At 39.5% G+C, this 19,192-nt stretch overlaps 1 protein-coding gene across 17 annotated transcripts in view; it reads right to left on the minus strand.

Annotated features, from left to right (window-relative positions):
- MAGI2 (membrane associated guanylate kinase, WW and PDZ domain containing 2) overlaps nucleotides 1-19,192 on the minus strand; it is a 600,602-nt gene that overhangs the window by 533,310 nt on the left and 48,100 nt on the right. For 12 of the 17 annotated variants that reach the window (XM_033162889.1, XM_033162882.1, XM_033162884.1 and 9 more), the window contains exon 2: nucleotides 18,401-18,454. The exons of the other annotated variants lie outside the window; for them this stretch is intronic. In XM_033162889.1, the coding sequence (XP_033018780.1) occupies nucleotides 18,401-18,454 (54 nt within the window). The remainder of the gene's footprint in view (nucleotides 1-18,400; nucleotides 18,455-19,192) is intronic. 17 annotated transcript variants of the gene reach the window in all.

A 19,192-nucleotide genomic window follows, 5' to 3' on the forward strand; every position in this document is an offset into this window, starting at 1 on the left:
ACGCCTTGGTACTCAAACAACCTGGAACCCAAACACTGCAAACCCGGAAGTAAGTGTTATGGTTTGCTAACTTTTTTCGGAAGTTGAATGTGCTCTGATTTGAGTGCCACACTTCGGCTTTGAGTGTTACGCTGAGGTCTGTCTGTTTCTGATATTTATTTTGTTGTTGTTTTTGTGACTGTGTGGAACCCAGTTCAGCTACTGATTGATTGTGTGACTGCAGTACATTGTTTATTGCTCTCATTTTATGGATCAATGGTATCGTTAGATAGTAAAATTCATGTTAAATCGCTGTTTTAGGGGTTGTTTTTAAAAGTCTGGAACGGATTAATCCATTTTGCATTACTTTTTATGGGGAAGCGTGTCTTGGTTTTGGAATGCTTTGGTTTTGGAATGGACTTCCGGAAGGGATTAAGTTTCAGAACCAAGATACCACTGTACTGAGTTTAGAGCAGGGGCACTTTGATGTGGTTCCTAGTCAGACGCACAGAAGGGTCTGGGACCCGTTACAGTCCTTCCTTACCTCCCCTGCCAACCTGCAAAGTGAAAGTAATATTAATACTGCAACATGTATTTGTAAAATAGTTTACAAATCCAAGTGTGAAAACAGTTGATCTATTTTAACAGGAGCAATTTGGTCCATTTCAAATTTATTTCTAGTTCTCCGTTTTGAAACGTGTTTTGACTGATGCACCCTCTATACTGAAACAAATTATACATGACATGAAAATGTATTGCCTGGGCAGCATTCAAGGGCAGAATAATTGATTCAATTATTATTGATGCAAAAGTCAGGGGGGCAATTTTAGGTACTAAATCTTACATCTTATCTATGCCATATACAACACTTATTGTAGAGTAATCCCCAGTGATTTAGACAGACCTCAAGTATCCCTAAAATAGATCAATCCTGTGCCTGTTTTCACAGAAGAAAGCCTTGCTGATGTTAAAAGAGGGCTTACCCCCTAGCAAATAAACTGCACTGGAATCAGTGAAACCTACCAGTATAAAGACGCATAAAAGTTAAAGGGACCCCTGACCATTAGGTCCAGTCGTGTCCGACTCTGGGGTTGCGGTGCTCATCTCGTGTTACTGGCCGAGGGAGCCAGCATACAGCTTCCGGGTCATGTGGCCAGCATGACTAAGCCGCTTCTGGCAAACCAGAGCAGCGCACGGAAACGCCGTTTACCTTCCTGCAGGAGCGGTACCTATTTATCTACTTGCACTTTGGTGTGCTTTCAAACTGCTAGGTGTGCAGGAAAAGGCGCATAGGACTGTGCTTTAAAAGCATGCCAGAAAATAACCAGTTTTCCTTTGTGTGTGTTATTACATCTAATGTATTTAATAGGTGTGGTATAATTTTGATGCCAAATACGACATGTTCTCCCGTCCCTCCACTATAGCTGAGTGCTTTCCTGCTGGAAGTTGGCATGATTTTGCTGCATACTTATTTAATCCTATACTATGGAACACATCTAGTATTAAAGTTATAATTATAAGATGCTATTGGTACAATTATAATTAATAGCAGCAATTATAATCTGCTATTAATATTAATGATAACTGAGGCTGCCAAACATGACTCTGTTTATTATTCTGGCTCTGGAATAGAAAACCTAAGCAGTATGCCCTCCCTGCTTTTTATTTTTTTATATTTGTCTTGAGAGCCAGTGTGGTGTAGTGGTTAAGAGCGGTGGACTCGTAATCTGGGGAACCGGGTTCGTGTCTCCACTCCTCCACATGCAGCTGCTGGGTGACCTTGGGCTAGTCAAAACTTCTTTGAAGTCTCTCAGCCCCACTCACCTCACAGAGTGTTTGTTGTGGGGGAGGAAGGGAAAGGAGAATGTTAGCCCCTTTGAGACTCCTTCGGGTAGTGATAAAGTGGAATATCAAATCCAAACTCTTCTTCTCTTCTTCTTCTGCCTTGCTAAACACTATGCCCTGCTATAAGTACATATGACAATGCAGTAGATGGCACTAAGGAACCAGTAATGAATTAATGTCCTGCCATTAGGGTTGTTGACACAATTTAATGAGTCATTTTAAAAATATCTATATCTAAATGCGTGAAGATTAGTGTGTGTGTGTGTGTGTGTGTGTGTGTGTGTGTTTTTAAAAAGCTTACACCCTTCAGCCTCACCCATCAAAAAATGAGTAATGAATTATCACATGTATCACAACTGTCAAACTGGATTAAATGAACCAGTTACAAATATACTTAAATATCTTTTTTTCCAAATGTTTATTTTTACTTGTAGTCTACTCAGTTCCTGAAAGCAAAAAAATGACTCCTACCATTTACAACAAGGCTGGGGAACCTGTGACCCTCCAGGTGTAGCTTGAACTACAATTTTCACATCCCTAATGACAACGATGGCATCCCTTAGCAGTGCTGGCAGGGGCTGATGGTAAGGAGCTCAGCAACATTTTAAGAACTAAATAATAATAAATAATAATAAATTTTTATTTATACCCCGCCCTCCCCGGCCAGAACTGGGCTCAGGGCGGCTAACACCAATAAAATTATAATGAAAAGTAAAAGAAGGAAAAACAGTTAATATGGGTTAAAATACAGGTTAAAATACAATTTAAAATGCAGCCTCATTTTAGTAGTAGCCCATAAATCAAAACCATATGGGGAGGGAAACATAAGGGTCAGACTGAGTCCAACCCAAAGGCAAGGCGGAACAGCTCTGTCTTGCGGGCCCTGCGGAAAGATGTCAAATCCCGCAGGGCCCTGCTCTCTTGTGACAGAGGGTTCCACCAAGTCGGGGCCAGTACTGAAAAGGCCCTGGCCCTAGTTGAGACCAATCTAACCACCTTGCGGCTCGGGACCTCCAAAGTGTTGTTATTTGTGGACATTAAGGTCCTCCGCGGGGCATACCAGGAGAGGCGGGCCCGTAGGTATGAGGGTCCTAGGCTGCATAGGGCTTTAAAGGTCAAAACCAGCATCTTAAACCTGACCCTGTACTCCACCGGGAGCCAGTGCAGCTGGTAAAGCACTGGATGAACGTGGTCCCGTGGCAAGGACCCCGTAAGAAACCTCTCTGCGGCATTCTGCATCTGCTGGAGTTTCTGGGTCAGCTTCAAGGGCAGCCCCGCGTAGAGTTCCCTACCTTTGATTTACAACTTTAAAAAAATAAAAATCCATCCAACTGATTACCTTTTAGTGAAAGTTAACACTTGATGTCCTTGATATTTCCCTCCAGGTTCATGTCTTTATCTCTTTTATTAAGAACCTTTGGAAATAGGCAAACAACTAAACAAATTAATGAAATATAATGAAAAATAAACCACCACCACATTATTCTATGTTGTGGTCTTCTACTACAAACCTGGTAACATACAGTGCTACTTTTTTTAATAAATTCAACTATTGCTGATAGGTATGAATATCAAAGCGTAGACGAAAAGGTTTAACAAAAACTATCTCGGGAATTTTTCAAATGTCTTTTAAAAGCTACTTCAAACAGCTGAAGTTTCTTGTACTGTTCATTAACTTGAACAACAGAAAAACTCCCTTTAGTGTCAAGGGAGTGTGAAAATTAGATTTATGGGGAAATGGTAAAAGAGTGATATTAAACTGACAACGTATTTTCACTGGTCATGAAGCACTAAGCCAGGCTTGTAATAAGTCCTTGTAAATAAAATAACTAGACCACTTTTTTTTTCTAGTACTCTGTGTGTTTGAAAGCAAGAGCAGCATATTGCTTAGAGCGTGGGCTTAGGTTCAAATCCCTGCTTAGCTACAAAATTTGTAATGCATTACATTGTTGCAGGTTGACCATGCCACTTTAAAAATCATTTTTCCAGGCAGTGGTGCATGTCAGGCTTCCAAACCATGTCACCTCCTGTAGTAGAGATTGTGGCAGATATACCCAGGTTGCCCAGTGTCACGTGAACTGCAGTCTCCTAAAGTCGTGTGTGTGTGTGTGTGTGTGTGTGTGTGTGTGTACGTGTACCAGTGCTGCTGTGTATTTAATTTATTGCATATTTCTATGTTTTCATTTGTCTTAAATTATGTATGTTTGTAAAATATTTATAATATATTTATAATTATAGATCTCAGGGCGGTTCACAGCATGTAAGCAGCGTTTGTCTTGTGCTGATAACACTCATAAAGGTTTCTGTTAGATATAGAATGCATTAAATAACAATTTTGTCAAAATATACACTGCCTTTTTTCATTGAAACCTATAATATATTCCAGAGCAGGATAATGGACCTTGTTGAATGTTGCACTTTTCCTTTCCTTAAGTGATATTCCCTGATATTACAGTAGACTCATTTTTTATGAATTACACAAGCACCTTGCCTTGTAAAATATAAATACACTTCTATGTAAATGCTATTCCTATTCATCCAAGCCTCTGATCATCTGTCACAGGTTTCAATGGTCCCTACCCAGATTGGTCAGGAAGTAAAACTTCTGAAGAAGTCTGCATGCACACGAAAGCTCATACCAAGAACAAACTTAGTTGGTCTCTAAGGTGCTACTGGAAGGAATTTCTTTTTTAATTTTTAATTTTGTTATCTTTATGTTCTTTATAGACTGCACTCCTATAGATACTGAAGTCAGTGGAACTACTGCTGAGTATACATTGAATGTGACTGTGTTTTTAGATGCCTGTTTTTGCAATTACTGTGAGGTTGTTTTTAAACATGTATCAATTTATGATGAATTGTCATGTTTGCAAAACATATTTTGTGGTACTAATAATTAAATCACACCGTTACATTAAGCAAGAATCTTATTAGACACACAAATATAACTTGGTGAAAGAGCTACAATTTCAAAAAGTATTAAGAGGATGATCACACCCTGATATAAACATAAACACAGCAGTTTGTGTGAGCACCTGCAAACCCCTAACTTGTTATGATTTGATGAGTAGCAGAAAAATCACCTAGAATTTTCTTTCTAATTAGGTAGAGATAAATTAGGGAATTTTTATTTTTAAAACAGAATTTTATATACTACACAGTGTGTTCATAGTTTACAAATATAGGCACAGTACTGCTATCCATTGTTAAAAAGTAGCTACTTATAATAGAAAGTGGAATAAATTATTTAGCAAGGTATCACTTATGGGTCAAGAATCTGCCCTGTAAGGGAGTATCACTCACTGACTTCTCTGGTCCTACACGATGGATGAAGGGGCAGAATTTGATCTGGAATGTTTAATTACAGACATTGATTTCCTTTCTTAATAGCCAAACAATTGATTACTTCCTGAACTCTTTAAAGAAATGCCACAATATTCCCTCTCACACAAAATGACCTTCCGTTCTACCACATAATGCAATCCAAACAGGCTAACTGTTTGTCTAAGCAAGCAAAAACGTTGCAGGAGGGAGAGGTTAATATTGCCTGTTTTCAGAACATAGGCACATGCAAAAGTTTACATGATCTAAATTTGCTTTAAAATCACAACAGTTTTGAGATTTTAGGAGCCCACAAAGAAATAGAACGATGAGGAAGATAATGGAACTAACCAGGATTTACAAATATTATACAGCCAAGGTGAGACAGCTAGGGTTTAGAGTTAAGAAATTTATCCAAATAGTTCAGCTGTCTTTTAACAAAGGATCTTAAAAACTTCCTAGAAAGTGGAATGTTCTCAAATATCCATTGTAAAACTAAACAATAATGCAGCTAACACTCCACATTTGACAATCAGTTTTGACAAATATGTAGCAGCAGCATCACCGGATAAGGCAGAAGTCAAGTATATTAATCTTCAAAAATTGCCTAGAGGTTCATGTCAACTATTTTCCCTTATGCTGGCCCAGTAATATAATAACATAAGTACAGTTTCAATGTTTTTGCTATACTGTACATTAATAAAGGTGAGAGGAAGGTTTAGGTTCCAAGTTCCGTATCACCTATAACGGGGTTTATGAATTCAGCCTATTACTTGAGTACTTTTATGAGAGAGAAGAAAATCAAGGCTGCTTCTATAGCATTAGTATCTAGTAATAATTTAGAGACCAACTAAGTTTGTTCTTGGTATGAGCTTTAACAAGAACAAACTCAGTTGGTCTCTAAGGTGCTACTGGAATGAATTTTTTTTATTTTTTATTTTGTTTTGACTATGGCAGACCAACACGGCTACCTACTTGTAACTAGTAATAATTTGTTTACTTACAAATGAGCTGTTGTTATGGAGGTATAGAAAGAAGCACACCAACAGTACTAGAACCACAGTAATGACAGTACAACCCTCAAATCCTAAACCAGCTTTCCAGCCAAATCCAAATGGATTATTTCAGCTTTCTATTTATGCTAAGCTCCATCCATACAATTCAAATGCTTGATACAGCTAACTGTCCCCATTGTCTTCTGTCAATTTCTAAACCATGTACAGATTAAAAGGTAAAGTGACCCCTGACTGTTAGGTCCAGTCGCGGACGACTCTGGGGTTGCGGCGCTCATCTCGCTCTATAGGCCGAGGGAGCCAGCATACAGCTTCCGGGTCATGTAGCCAGCAAGACTATGCCGCTTCTGGCGAACCAGAGCAGCGCAAGGAAACACCGTTTACTTCCCGCTGCAGTGGTACCTATTTATCTATTTGCACTTTGATGTGCTTTCAAACTGCTAAGTGGGCAGGAGCTGGGACCAAGCAACGGGAGCTCACCCTGTTGGGGGGATTCGAACCGCCAACCTTCTGATTGGCAAGCCCTAGGCTCTGTGGTTTAACCCACAGTGCCACCCGCATCCCTATGTACAGCATAGGGAGAGTGATTTTTCCACTTTGCATAACAAAACAGCATGGTTCACAATAGTACTTCTTGAACTGCAACCTGCCTGAAAGCAGGCTAAAAATTGAAATAAAAGATGAAACCAAAGACCTATGAAGACTACAAGGGAGCTCATGTTGAAATGATATGAGAATGTATTAACCAAAAGCACAACTATTTGTTGTTTTTATAAAAAAAAAAGTTTAGAAAAGAAATATGCCATCTGTATAGGGCGTTTCATAGGCTGGAAGTTATTAATCTATTTAAATGCCTAACAGCAATGGGGTTTTATCATTTGTAGCGAGAATATGAGGACCTTGTAATGGCTGCATTGTTATACAGAATGAACTGGCTTATGTTTGACCTTTATATCTATTTTATGATTTTTATTAATGTTTTTATGACTGCATAGGCGTGTTACTATGGCAATGAAGCATTTTAGATATTTAAGACTTCATGGTCTGGGAGCTTGTTTGACATTCCAAGTCGTACAAAAAGTAAACACAGCCATATGGGCTCATTAGAAAAAATCCAAAATCCACAATTATAATTATTAGACCAACCCAAATACCACCAAACAATGTGCAAGCTTCAGAGTTCTCCAGAACTATTCATCAGGCAGATGGTAAATGGAGTAATGGGAGGAGGGGGGAATTGGCTGATATTGAAGCCTTGAAATCTGCTTCAGCGTGCAGTCTTTAAAGGGATCCGGTTGCACCAAGGCACACTGGGAAGAAGCAGCGTAACACTGGCTGACTCCCCATCTCTGAAAACCCAAGAACTAGCTGGTGCTCAGGTCCATCTCTATTCCTAGGTGAATCACACAGGTTCCTTGAGAGTGGAAAACAAGAACAGAGAGAAACTAATTATTATATTAATAAAGATGGAAGTTAATTTTAGGTTGTTTGCTAGGCAACAGAAGTCAAATTGGATTGCTTTACTTAGAAGTTGGGAGGGGGAACATTCCCTCAAAGAATAAAGTCACATCTTTCTCCATGATCAACCTACCAGTTAAGGACAGCAATGGACCTGCATAACAGCCTGGTCTTTGTGTGAGATTTTGTTCTGCCCAACAATGTTATTGTCCTAATATGGCTTTTGGAATTCAAAATGTGAGTAATTCACTCTGAGCCAATAAACCCTTGAGTCTTCAACCATGGGAAATTTTGAACTTTGTATGAAATGCAGGCTTTTGAATCCATACCAGACTAAAAGCAAGTTGAGTATAAACTCTGCAGTCATCATTGAGCATACCAGTTTAAGCAACTGCATTTTTAATACCCAATTTTGAAGATTAACTCAAGACTTTATGGCAGGATACAGTACTGTTGACACACACACACACACTGTTCACACTTTGCAAGATGTGTGGCCATTGCATTTTATTGTGTTAACATTTTGTTTTTTTAAAAGATAGCTTTTAATTGAAAAGTTTGGCACAGTACTATTATTTGCCATTTTAATATAATATAATTATAATATAAAAATAATATTGATATTTATTTATTTATTTATTTATTAAAAAAATTAGCTTCTTTTTCCACATCTAAATGGAGCATTTTTAGATCCTCCTTTTAAAAAAAACAGGACTAGAATTTGATATAGGGTATTTTATGGGCATTTTAATAAGACATCATTACAAAAATCAGCTTGTGAAAATCACTTAATTTATCAGCATGTGTTTCATTTAACTGCCTTTTAATTACTTGGGTGCTTTGGATAATGCTTTTCAGAACTATAGATTGATTTAATGCCACAATAAAGGCTTTCTGCTTTAATCTTTAATTACTTCACTGAACTTGCATTTACTTAATAGCAATGACTAGATTTTGCTGGCGATAGCCAGTTGTCAATGATGAAACAGCCTTTACTCCTCAAGGAGCAAAAGTGGTTCATATCTAAATTCAAAACATATCTTCAGCAAAAGAAAAAAGGTTTCAACTGGATAACTCCAATGCATTCTGACTTGGAGTTATCAACAACACTTGAATTTTCTTAACCAGCTACTCCCTCAATGTAGAAAACTTTCTACGTTCATCATTCATCATCTGGAGCCTAGGCCCACCAAATGCAGACACGTCTCTTGTACAGACTTCTCTAGAGGCCCACAGGGTTTAACAATCCTCACCCAGGAAGAAAGGGAAGGGAGCTCCCAGAGGAGGGGAGGCAAGATTGATAGGCCTGGTCTTACCAGATCCACTGACCACTCAGGGACTCAGCATGGCAAGTGGTAGCTTTGCACTAGCCAATGAGCTTGTGCACTGGTCCCTGGGCTGGGAGGATGGGCGTGGCTTGGGCTTGGCTAACAGGACTACTGCTGCTTTTGAGGTTTCCCCCCTTTTTGCATGCAGAGCAGCTCCTTGGAACAGAACAACCACTTTTTGGAGAACAGGGGAAATGTTTTGGATAAGGTACGATAAAAACAGATTGTTTAATCTCAATTTTAGGTAATTGTTGCATGTCATATGCTATAATTTAAACCAAGATATGCCTCAATGCAAGCCGGTTACACAGTTTAAAGATGGAAATGAATAAGAACTATGTAACAAATGTTTTAAGAAGACTTATTTTTCAGTGGAAAACTGCTCTTTCAGCGTGTTACTTGCAACAAATGTGCGTTCAAAACTACTTAAAGCACACTTTTGAATGTATATGCTGGACTTTACACGTAGGAGGAATTAGACACAAATGGGCTATACCTGTTGCTGTTATTTCTGTCACTGAATATGTTTGGTTTGAGACTAGCGGTGCTCACAGTCTATCGCTGATACGTTTAAATAAGAGGGCATTGGTAAATAAAGTAAACATAAACGATGTACAGCAAAATTTGATCCATGGCTCCAAAGAGAGAGTTAACTGAAATGCAGTTGTCTGAGATAGGTACAAGACATATTTTCCCACCATTTCACTGCTGACATAAATTTTTCTTTAGATCAAAAACATTGCAAGAATATTTTAACAGCTTCCTACTGTGTATACACAAATTCAACAGCCACTGTGGAATACTCTAGGTTATCAAGTTTGCGTAATACATACAGGAAGATCCACACTTGAAAAGAATGCTGTTTTAACATCTTTGTACCAAACAACCATTACTTAACAGTTTACACTTTTATCTTGTAAGTTGTACAGCTATATATATAAAAAAATGCCTACTTCGATGCATGTGGTAGTTTTTTAAAAGTCTCACTCCAGGGATGTTTTGAAAGGAACTCTAGTCAGCTTCTGTTGTTATGAGAAGATTCCGCCAGTACGCCCAAGTAAAAAAGAGAAAAACTTCAACCTCTTCAGTCTCATGCTTACCAGTCATATAAACCAGACTTGAAAATAGCTAGGCAGAAACCATCACGTACTGCTTCAGGCAATGAACACATGACAAAGCCCTTGAGAAAGCAGGCGGCCACTTAATGGCTGTGTTCACACATCATGGTAAAGCATAGTTAGTGGTGTTGTAAGAATTTTAAGGTATTTTATTTTTATATATAATAATTGTTATTAATGTACCAAAACAAATAAGGCCACATGTCTGAAAAACAGCACAGACAGGCCTCACTCCATTTTGACTCCCAACTAATCAAGCATTTCTTTGTCTCGGGAACAAAGGGGGGGGGGTTTGCCCCTCCAGCTACTCAGCAGCCCTCTGCCTGAGTGATAATCTCTGGCATCCTGATATCTGAGTGTCAGACAAAAAGGTGTGATTAACTTGGCTGGGATATAGGGAAATGTAAATATCTTTTGTTTCACTTGATGGGTTTTTGGTGGAGGGCAAGAGGAGACATGGGGGCAGGGTCCAAGATGCTCAGATCACTGCTACCAGACCCTCCCAATTTGTGATGTAATTCTAATGTATGGAGGGGTGGTCTTGAGCTGGAGGGGGGCAATTTCAAAAGTCTATATAGGAGCTTGCGCGCTTTGTTCGGGGTCTTTTGCTTGCAAGACACCCGGCTGCAGCAGTAACAAATAAAGGGCTATCACCTTGCCTTGGGAGATTCTGTATTGTCTCTGTTTTATTCATAAGTGCTCTTGAGAGGAGGGGAGCCCTACTAAGGCTCTCCCCCAGGTTCGTGGACTCCCTTCTGGGGTTGAACCTAATTTTTATAACAGTGGCTTACCATGAACATGCAGGTGGTTCCTGCTTCGCCCCTCCCCTAGCACAAGCGAGAGCAACAAAATCATGACCCCTGACTTAGCTTTACATCTGAACCAAGGACCTTGGTTTGTTTCGCTCCAAACAAACTATGGCTGTGTACACACTATACTTTTAAAGCACACACCCCCCCTCAAAAAGTTATGGGCATTTTTGACTGGTAAGTGTTGCTGGAAATTGTAACTGTGAGGGAGTAAACTACAGTGCACAGAATTCTTTGAGGGAAACAATGTCCTTTAAAAGTGTAGTGTATATGTAACCTATGATGGTAAGCCATGGTTTGTTCTTGACTTACTGACTGTGCTTTGTTTAAGCTAATCTCATCTGGACCTAGCAAACATTCTGTTGTTGTTGTTCAGTCGTTCAGTCATGTCCGACTCTTCGTGACCCCATGGACCAGAGCACGCCAGGCACGCCTATCCTTCACTGCCTCTCTCAGTTTGGCCAAACTCATGTTAGTAGCTTCGAGAACACTGTCCAACCATCTCATCCTCTGTCGTCCCCTTCTCTTTGTGCCATCCATCTTTCCCAACATCAGGGTCTTTTCTAGGGAGTCTTCTCTTCTCATGAGGTGGCCAAAGTACTGGAGCCTCAACTTCAGGACCTGTCCTTCTAGTGAGCACTCAGGGCTGATTTCTTTAAGAATGGATAGGTTTGATCTTCTTGCAGTTCATGGGATTCTCAAGAGTCTCCTCCAGCACCATAATTCAAAAGCATCGGCGATCAGCCTTCTTTATGGGCCAGCTCTCACTTCCATACATTACTACTGGGAAAACCATAGCTTTAACTATACGGACCTTTGTCGGCAAGGTGATGTCTTTGCTTTTTAAGATGCTGTCTAAGTTTGCCATTGCTTTTCTCCCAAGAAGCAGGCGTCTTCTAATTTTGTGACTGCTGTCACCATCTGCAGTGATCATGGAACCCAATTCTAACACTGTCTGTTTCAACAGTCCCCTTATTCAAGCTCCTGGGAACTAAATGATAAATCAATCACTTGTAGTAACATTTTGGCTCCATCCATATCAACCCTCGCTGCCTATTTTTCTTTCCATTAAAAATGAGCCATTATCAGTTAAAGTTCCAAAACATACACATATATACCCCATGGATAGAAAGAGCCACAAAATTCTTTCTTCTTGTAAGCACCATACAACCTGGAATTAAAGATGTTTACCCAACCCTAGGCCTAATTAACCCTAATTAAGATGCAGACTAATACATTTTTCAAATGTTACACTGAATGTGAAAAGAAATACAAAACGTGTAATCTCTGTTCCTCTCTCTACATGTTCAGTTAACCATCTGCATAGAAACTGCACGTGGACCCAAATATTTGCATAGGGTCCTGGGTTGTGAATCATAACCCTGCTTTTCAGTGCTGGGGAGAAAGTGGAATTTGTGTGTAGTTTCTATGCAGACAACACCTGGGAGGGAAAGCAGGACTGCTTGTAATATCCTGCTCCCCACACACCCCATTTAGCATGCAAAAATAGCTTCTGCATGTTGAATTTATTTAGGAATATTTTTGCTATTATTTCTGTGCCATTAGGAATCATGTTCTTGTTCTGTACCTTAAATCAAAGTCTTCTTTAGGAGGGGACAAACAGAAGAAGACACCTTCACCACGGTATCATCACACACACAGCCCAACAAGATAATGACAAAAATCTACCAACAGCATACAAATCTATATGGCTAACCTGACCGAAAACACCCACCCACCGCACTCACACAGGAGACCAAAGAACACCACAGCCAACCACAAAAGAACAATCATGCCCCACGCCAACCCCGATCTCTCTCACCACCAAAGGAGCACATGCAAACAACAGAGAACCTGCACAGACAACACTGACACCAAACTCTACACATATTAAGTGAAACAGAAACATCGTCACCCTACCCCAGCCATCTCCCCATCCCACTCACTTCTCTCCCCCTTCTCTCCCTAATGTCTCAACAACAACAACCGATTTGTAAAAATGTTATATGGAAAAATACGAGAGAGACATTGCATTACCTCTGTAAACCAAGAAAATCTTTAATAAAAATATTTTTTTTTAAAAAAAGTCTTCTTTAGGTTCATTGAAGCCTCTTGTTTCATAAACAAAACAATTACTGTATGCTAATTTAAATGAACATTATAACAGAAATGGCTCACGAAATATCGGTATCCTCTCTGTAGGTCAAGGTGTGACATAGCATCTTGGCTGTGAGTCCTGGAAGACCTGCTCCCTGCCTTGCAGGCACTTTTCCACTTGGCCTGAGAGGGCAGGGCCTTGATTGCTTTTGACCTCAAAAGCTTAGGCTTCTGAGTAAATTCTTGGCCAGTGGTATATTGTTTAAGGGTTGTTGTTGTTGTGTGTGGAGGGGTTGTTATGATTTATGTGGAATTGTTTGATGTTTTCATTGTTTTTGACTACTTTTATTGTCTTTGCAGTAGCATATTTTTATATGCTGTAAGCATTTGTTCTTTTTAGTACTTGATACAGTGTCATAAGACCTGGGACACTGCAAAGACTGAAAAAAACTTCATATGCTTTCAGCAAGAGAAGCTGGCCCGTAACTTCCCCGAGTAACCATTTCGCACACACACAGTTCAAGAACAGCTCCAGTTAAATCACAACTAATGTAGGTTTATAAACAGCACATATTTATATGCTAGAAACCATATTTTCCAGTAGGTGATCTGTGAATATTGCCATTGTCAAAACCAAAACACATTCCATTGCTTGACAAGATAAAGTGTGTGTTTCTTCATCCAAAACAAACATGTTTACCAAGCCTGGGAGGTTGAAAACTATTAGGAACTGGGAAATTATGAAGCCATGCAGAGATTGGCCCAATATCCTTCAAAATCAAAGCCATTTGCTATAGACTGGCAGAACAACAAAATCAACACCACCTTGGCAGTATTAATTTCTCTTGAGAAAGAGAATACCAGCATGAAAACTAAGGCTGTTTATTCTGTGGCATATTGCGGTATACACATTCTGGAACTAACTCAATAATCGGCTTAAAAATGGAAACAATGAAGTATGTTTATAAGACATATGAGAAAACACCTAAATGCTCAGTTAAGTAAGTTAAATAATAATCTAAAAGTTACTGATACACTTATTTCTGTGTTTTGAAAGTATCAAAATCAGTGGTGTAATACTGTACCTAATTAAAGCGTGAGGGATTTCACAGGAGAAGATTACAAAGCGTGACATCTGCATTAGGGCACACATACATAATCCCTGATCTATCTGATTTTGTTCTGTAACCTGAGAATTACACTGCTGTTTTACACACACACACACAGACACACAGACACATATTACAGAATTTCTCTGGGAATCAGAAACACATGCTAGATGTGCACACGCTGCATTTCATCAACATTAAAAGTCCACACGTTACTTTTCTCAAAAAGTTGGGGGCTGAGAGACAAGAAGCAGCACCCAGGTTATACAATCTGCCAAACTCATTTAGTTTATCCAAGTAAAAGTGATTTTACTCTAAAAATTCAAAATTCTTATAAAACTTGCAAAAGGCAAATATTTTTTTAAAATCCTGGGGACCACTTGAAAATACGCATTCATTGGGCATTTTAAAAGTGCAAGAAAAACAAGCTACGCAAAAATATATTTGTATATCTCACACATGCGCACACACAAAAAGACACACATTTTGTTTTTTTTGTAATGAAAACCGCCTGGAAAAGCGGTGTTCCGCAGCACACTATGCTTTAAACCAGGTGGAAGTTAAGGGTCCTTGAGGGATGGTATCTTTGTAGTGAATTCAAATAAAAACTGACCTGATCACCAAGTCCTGGACTAATGTGGAGATTGAAACTTATACAGTATATCCCACCTGTTTTGTCACTCCTCAAATGTTCTGACACAGTATTAAGTACTTTGAGAGAGAAATGATTTTAAAATGTATTTTAAAGTTGGGTTTTGTGCATTCCCGCCCTCCCCAAATCACAGGCTGAAACGGAGCTATGAGTGAGCCCGTGTGGAAGTAGCATATACTAGAAATAAATTGGTTTATTATTTCTAGTGTTAACATGAACGTTATACCTTCATTTCTTCACTGTCAAGTTGCCTTCACTGTACCCTTTGCCAGCTCAAGAAAGACTTGCCAGTAAAATACATTTGTTTAAGTACAGGTATGTGTCCTAAATATTTTGATACAATTATGCTGCTTTTTAATCCTTCATCCTCAAGTCAAGTGTTGCATTGAACAACATTATATTAAAATGCATTCTGTGGAAGTTAATACCCAGGACACTAGTACTAGGAAACATAGTGTTCCATGCACTATTTCTGGGGTGCCAGCAAGTATCTGAGGTTTGCTTTCCTTGGAATGAAGTCCTGTAGAGATGACGGTGTCTTTAACACTCCAACAAATGTTGCTCCTCTGTTAGGTTTCTGGGGTGGGGATCCAGCACAGAGAGCAATTGAAGCTTCCATGTCTCCCAACTCCAAACTGAAACTGGTCCTCCTGGGTATACTAATCTTTTCTTGCACATACAGTGAGTACCTCTAGTTGCGATCACAATCTGTTCCGGGGTGCCATTCGCACCCCGAAAAGTCCACAACTAGAGCGGCGCTTCTACGCAAGCGCGATAGAGCGCTTCTGCGCATGTGCAAAGCATACAGAATGCTTCTGCGTGTGCAGTGAAACCCAGATGTATACACTTCCGGGTTTGCCACGTTCGCAAGCCGAAAAGACCCAACATGAACCTAACACAACACGAGGTATGACTGTACCAGTGATGTTACTGTCATGGAGGGTAAATTTCTGACCTCAGTCCTAACACTTAAGAAGCGCAATGGATTGTTATATCCAGTTTGAAATTTTAATTTAACTTTTATCATATTCTATTCAGCTGAGCGCTTTTTAAAACCTAATTTATTGTTAGTAACTGTAAACCAGACTGTGCTGTTCTGTTTCTGGTTTTGGTTGTTATGTATATGGGCTTAAAGCCGAAATAAAATGAGTTGAGTTGAGTTGTCATGGAGGGTATGGGGAAGCATCTTCATTTATCAGTTCCTGTAATCTTCAGCCATGCAGAAAGATGCTTAACAGACTTCAAACTTTGCTAGCATCATTAAGTTAACAAAATACTGGTTTGACCACTTAAGCAGCTTTTTCCTCAACAGAAAATGAAACCATTGATTTCAATGGGGGTTCCAATGGCTAACACTGGAAATGTGTCCATAAAGCAGGTGAGATTTGAACAAGTGGTTCACATTTTCATCACACCAGTTGAACACCATATCAAAACCTTATGTTTACAATATCTGTATTTTGTCATTAAAAAAAAAAGATCCAGTGAGTTGCTTGCTGTTTTGTACTTCAATACTTCTATGTTCAAAGACATTTTCATCTTTTGCTATCCAAAATACTGAGAAAAAGATGCATACCCCAGAGCTTAACATACCAGCATCTTGCCTCTTCTTGTTTAGTTGAAGTTAGTCAACATTTGTGGCTCAATACTCTAGAGGCATAACAGCATTCTATTACAACAGATGTCCGGTTATGCCTTCCAGCTTAGCCACTGAATGCAAACATATAAAGAAGGAAAAATATACATCTAGTAACATGCTTCTGGAGAAAACAAATCCTTCAGGGATACAGTGTACTGGGGGAAGGGGGGAGATATGCTACTGCCACAATACGTTTACCTTGTATGCAGTTGTGGGAATCAGATTACACTGATATTAGATTACTTATGAAAGCAAAATGTCAAAAGACGTCCAGATTATTTTAACTAAGCAGACAGGGTTAGGCTGTGTCTGCAACAGCCCTACTTGTCTACCAGCAGGTACTAATCCAAGCTGCAGGTTTTGCATTGTGACCCGGCCTGGCACATCTGTTACCAAGACCAAGTAACACTGTAACTTAAATAAAATGCAAGCAACTATGTATCTTTAATGCAGCTATGCAGTGAGAATTGGGCTTCCCTGTATCTGTTACTGTATGACTAGTTTGCCACAACAGAATCTGCAGCATGGGGGAGGGCTGGAGAGACATGCAAGGAACTGGCTTCTGCTGAATCAGGCCAATTGTCCTTCCAGCCCCAGCTGGCAGCAGTTCCCAAGGATATGGGATACTTTCTGTATCTCTGTTCTTTAAGTTCGTTTAAGTCAATGGTTAGCTAAAACCTTTTGGTCCAAGGGCTGCATTTGCAGTCAGCTGCCCCACTGAGGTCTGAATGCCATTGATAGGCACAGCTACTGCACACACAGAGGTCACGCATTGACCACATATGAACCACACACAAACCCAAACATGCAGCAGACCCATTCACCAAAGATGCTGGCACACAACACTCTCTGTGTGTCTCTGTAGAGCAGGCATAGATAGGTTGTTTTGGGGGTGAGAGGAGAGCAAGCACTGTGTCTTGTTGTTCTTTTCTTCCTCACTGATCCCTCATTCCCACTTTCTATACATTAAGACCTTCTGGCAATGCTCCCACACCAAAGGGAGAAAAGGCACTATGGCAAATAAGTTGTGGGGGGGGGGCACCTGATTTTAGGACACTGCTGGCAGCTGCCAGGTGCAGCCCATTGGTCCTCCACCTGTTTTAACTGATTGGAAATTGATCTTGAGATCTTGAACATGCAAGGCATGAACATTATCAGTATGGTTTAGCCCACAAGGTTTTGCTGCTGTATATTATCGTCAACTGCGAGAGGCAGTGAAGGATAGGCGTGCCTGGCGTGCTCTGGTCCATGGGGTCACGAAGAGTCGGACACGACTGAACGACTGAACAACAACAACATTATCGTCAACATCACTTTATTAATTGCCTTTTGTACAATTGTCTCAAAGCAGTGTAAAATAAAATCAGAAAAGAAAACCCAGCAGATACGTTTAAAACAAACCGAAATGGCGAAGATCCATTTATCTAGCTGCAAATGCCAGTGTAAGAGGCAGCTCAAATAACTGGACCTTTCATGTGATTGTTTGGTTGTGCAAAATTGCTATTAGAGATTAGTTATCTCAGAACAACCTAGATTAAAATTAGAAAGCTTAGAGGGTGTTACTACATTAGGCATATGTGTTAGATGTGTCATGTGCCAATATTTGGTACATTTGTGCTACTTTAAATATGTGGTTTAAGATCAAAACTGCAGTTTGTGGTAATATATTGAAAATATAAAGACGGGGGGGGGGAGTATTTGCTTTGAAGCTAAGCACTACATAGCAAGACCAGTCATCTTAAAGCTACTTAATATTATTCATGTGGCAGGCATCATTACTGTTTAGAGGAATAGAAGAAACATTTTGCTACTCATGCAAAGATACAGAAGTGTGCATGCACACGAAAGCTCATAGCAAGAACAAACTTAGTTGGTCTCTAAGGTACTACTGGAAGGATTTTTTTATTTTTTATTTTGTTTTGACTATGGCAGGCCAACACGGCTACCTACCTGTAACTGAATCCTGTATTGTGTTTATGTAACATTCAACAAAGTACATAATCAGAGACAGAGCTATGCCACAGGGCCTTACCACTGCTCAGGACTCCCCAGGGCTGGAAGAATGCTGCTATCCTGGGCTTTCCACCTGGAAAAATACAGACAAGACTGGAAGAATATTGGAAGGACTGGAGTGAGTCCACAAGCCCATACCTAAGGGCCCAAATGAGATACTGAGACCCAACAGCCTATAATTAGGCTTTCTGAATCACAATCACCGCCAAGCAATAAATTTGAAACCAACTGTGTAGAACCCCAATCAGAGTTCAACTAAGAGTAGGGAAAGGTTCAACCCAACTTAACTCAACTTAACATTTAACAGTGATTCCAACAGTGTATGTGCCAAATTATACCACCACCCGCCTCAAGAAATGTGAAGATTAAATATAGCCTATGAAAGCATTGCACAAGGGGTAAATTATTGAATCTGTAATCTGTAGTTAAAAATAACTTCTATGGTAGGGAAAATAAACATTTTTAAAATATGCACAACCATTATGAAAACCTAAATGATATTTGGCTTAATTGTTTGGGCCTATACTTGAGACTGACAGTTTTGAGGAGGTTTTCTCCCCTTATTTAAAGATTCTCAATATAATTAAAGATTAAGGAGTTAAAAGAAAATTTTACCAGCACTTTGGAAAGATACAGCTAGGAAAAGCAGCAGGGATTTGTATTTGGACATGTTCTGAAACTGCTGTTCATTTGGCAGGTTATATCAGGTGAGACCATTTCATTCCATTGCCCTTAAAATATTTAAAGGAAGGTTGCCTCTGTTTTCCTTTCATTAACAAACATGCAGAACAACATTTTTAAAAAAGTCCTC

The sequence above is a fragment of the Lacerta agilis genome, chromosome 10, assembly GCF_009819535.1.
Source record: "Lacerta agilis isolate rLacAgi1 chromosome 10, rLacAgi1.pri, whole genome shotgun sequence".
Classification (NCBI taxonomy): Eukaryota; Metazoa; Chordata; class Lepidosauria; order Squamata; family Lacertidae; genus Lacerta; species Lacerta agilis.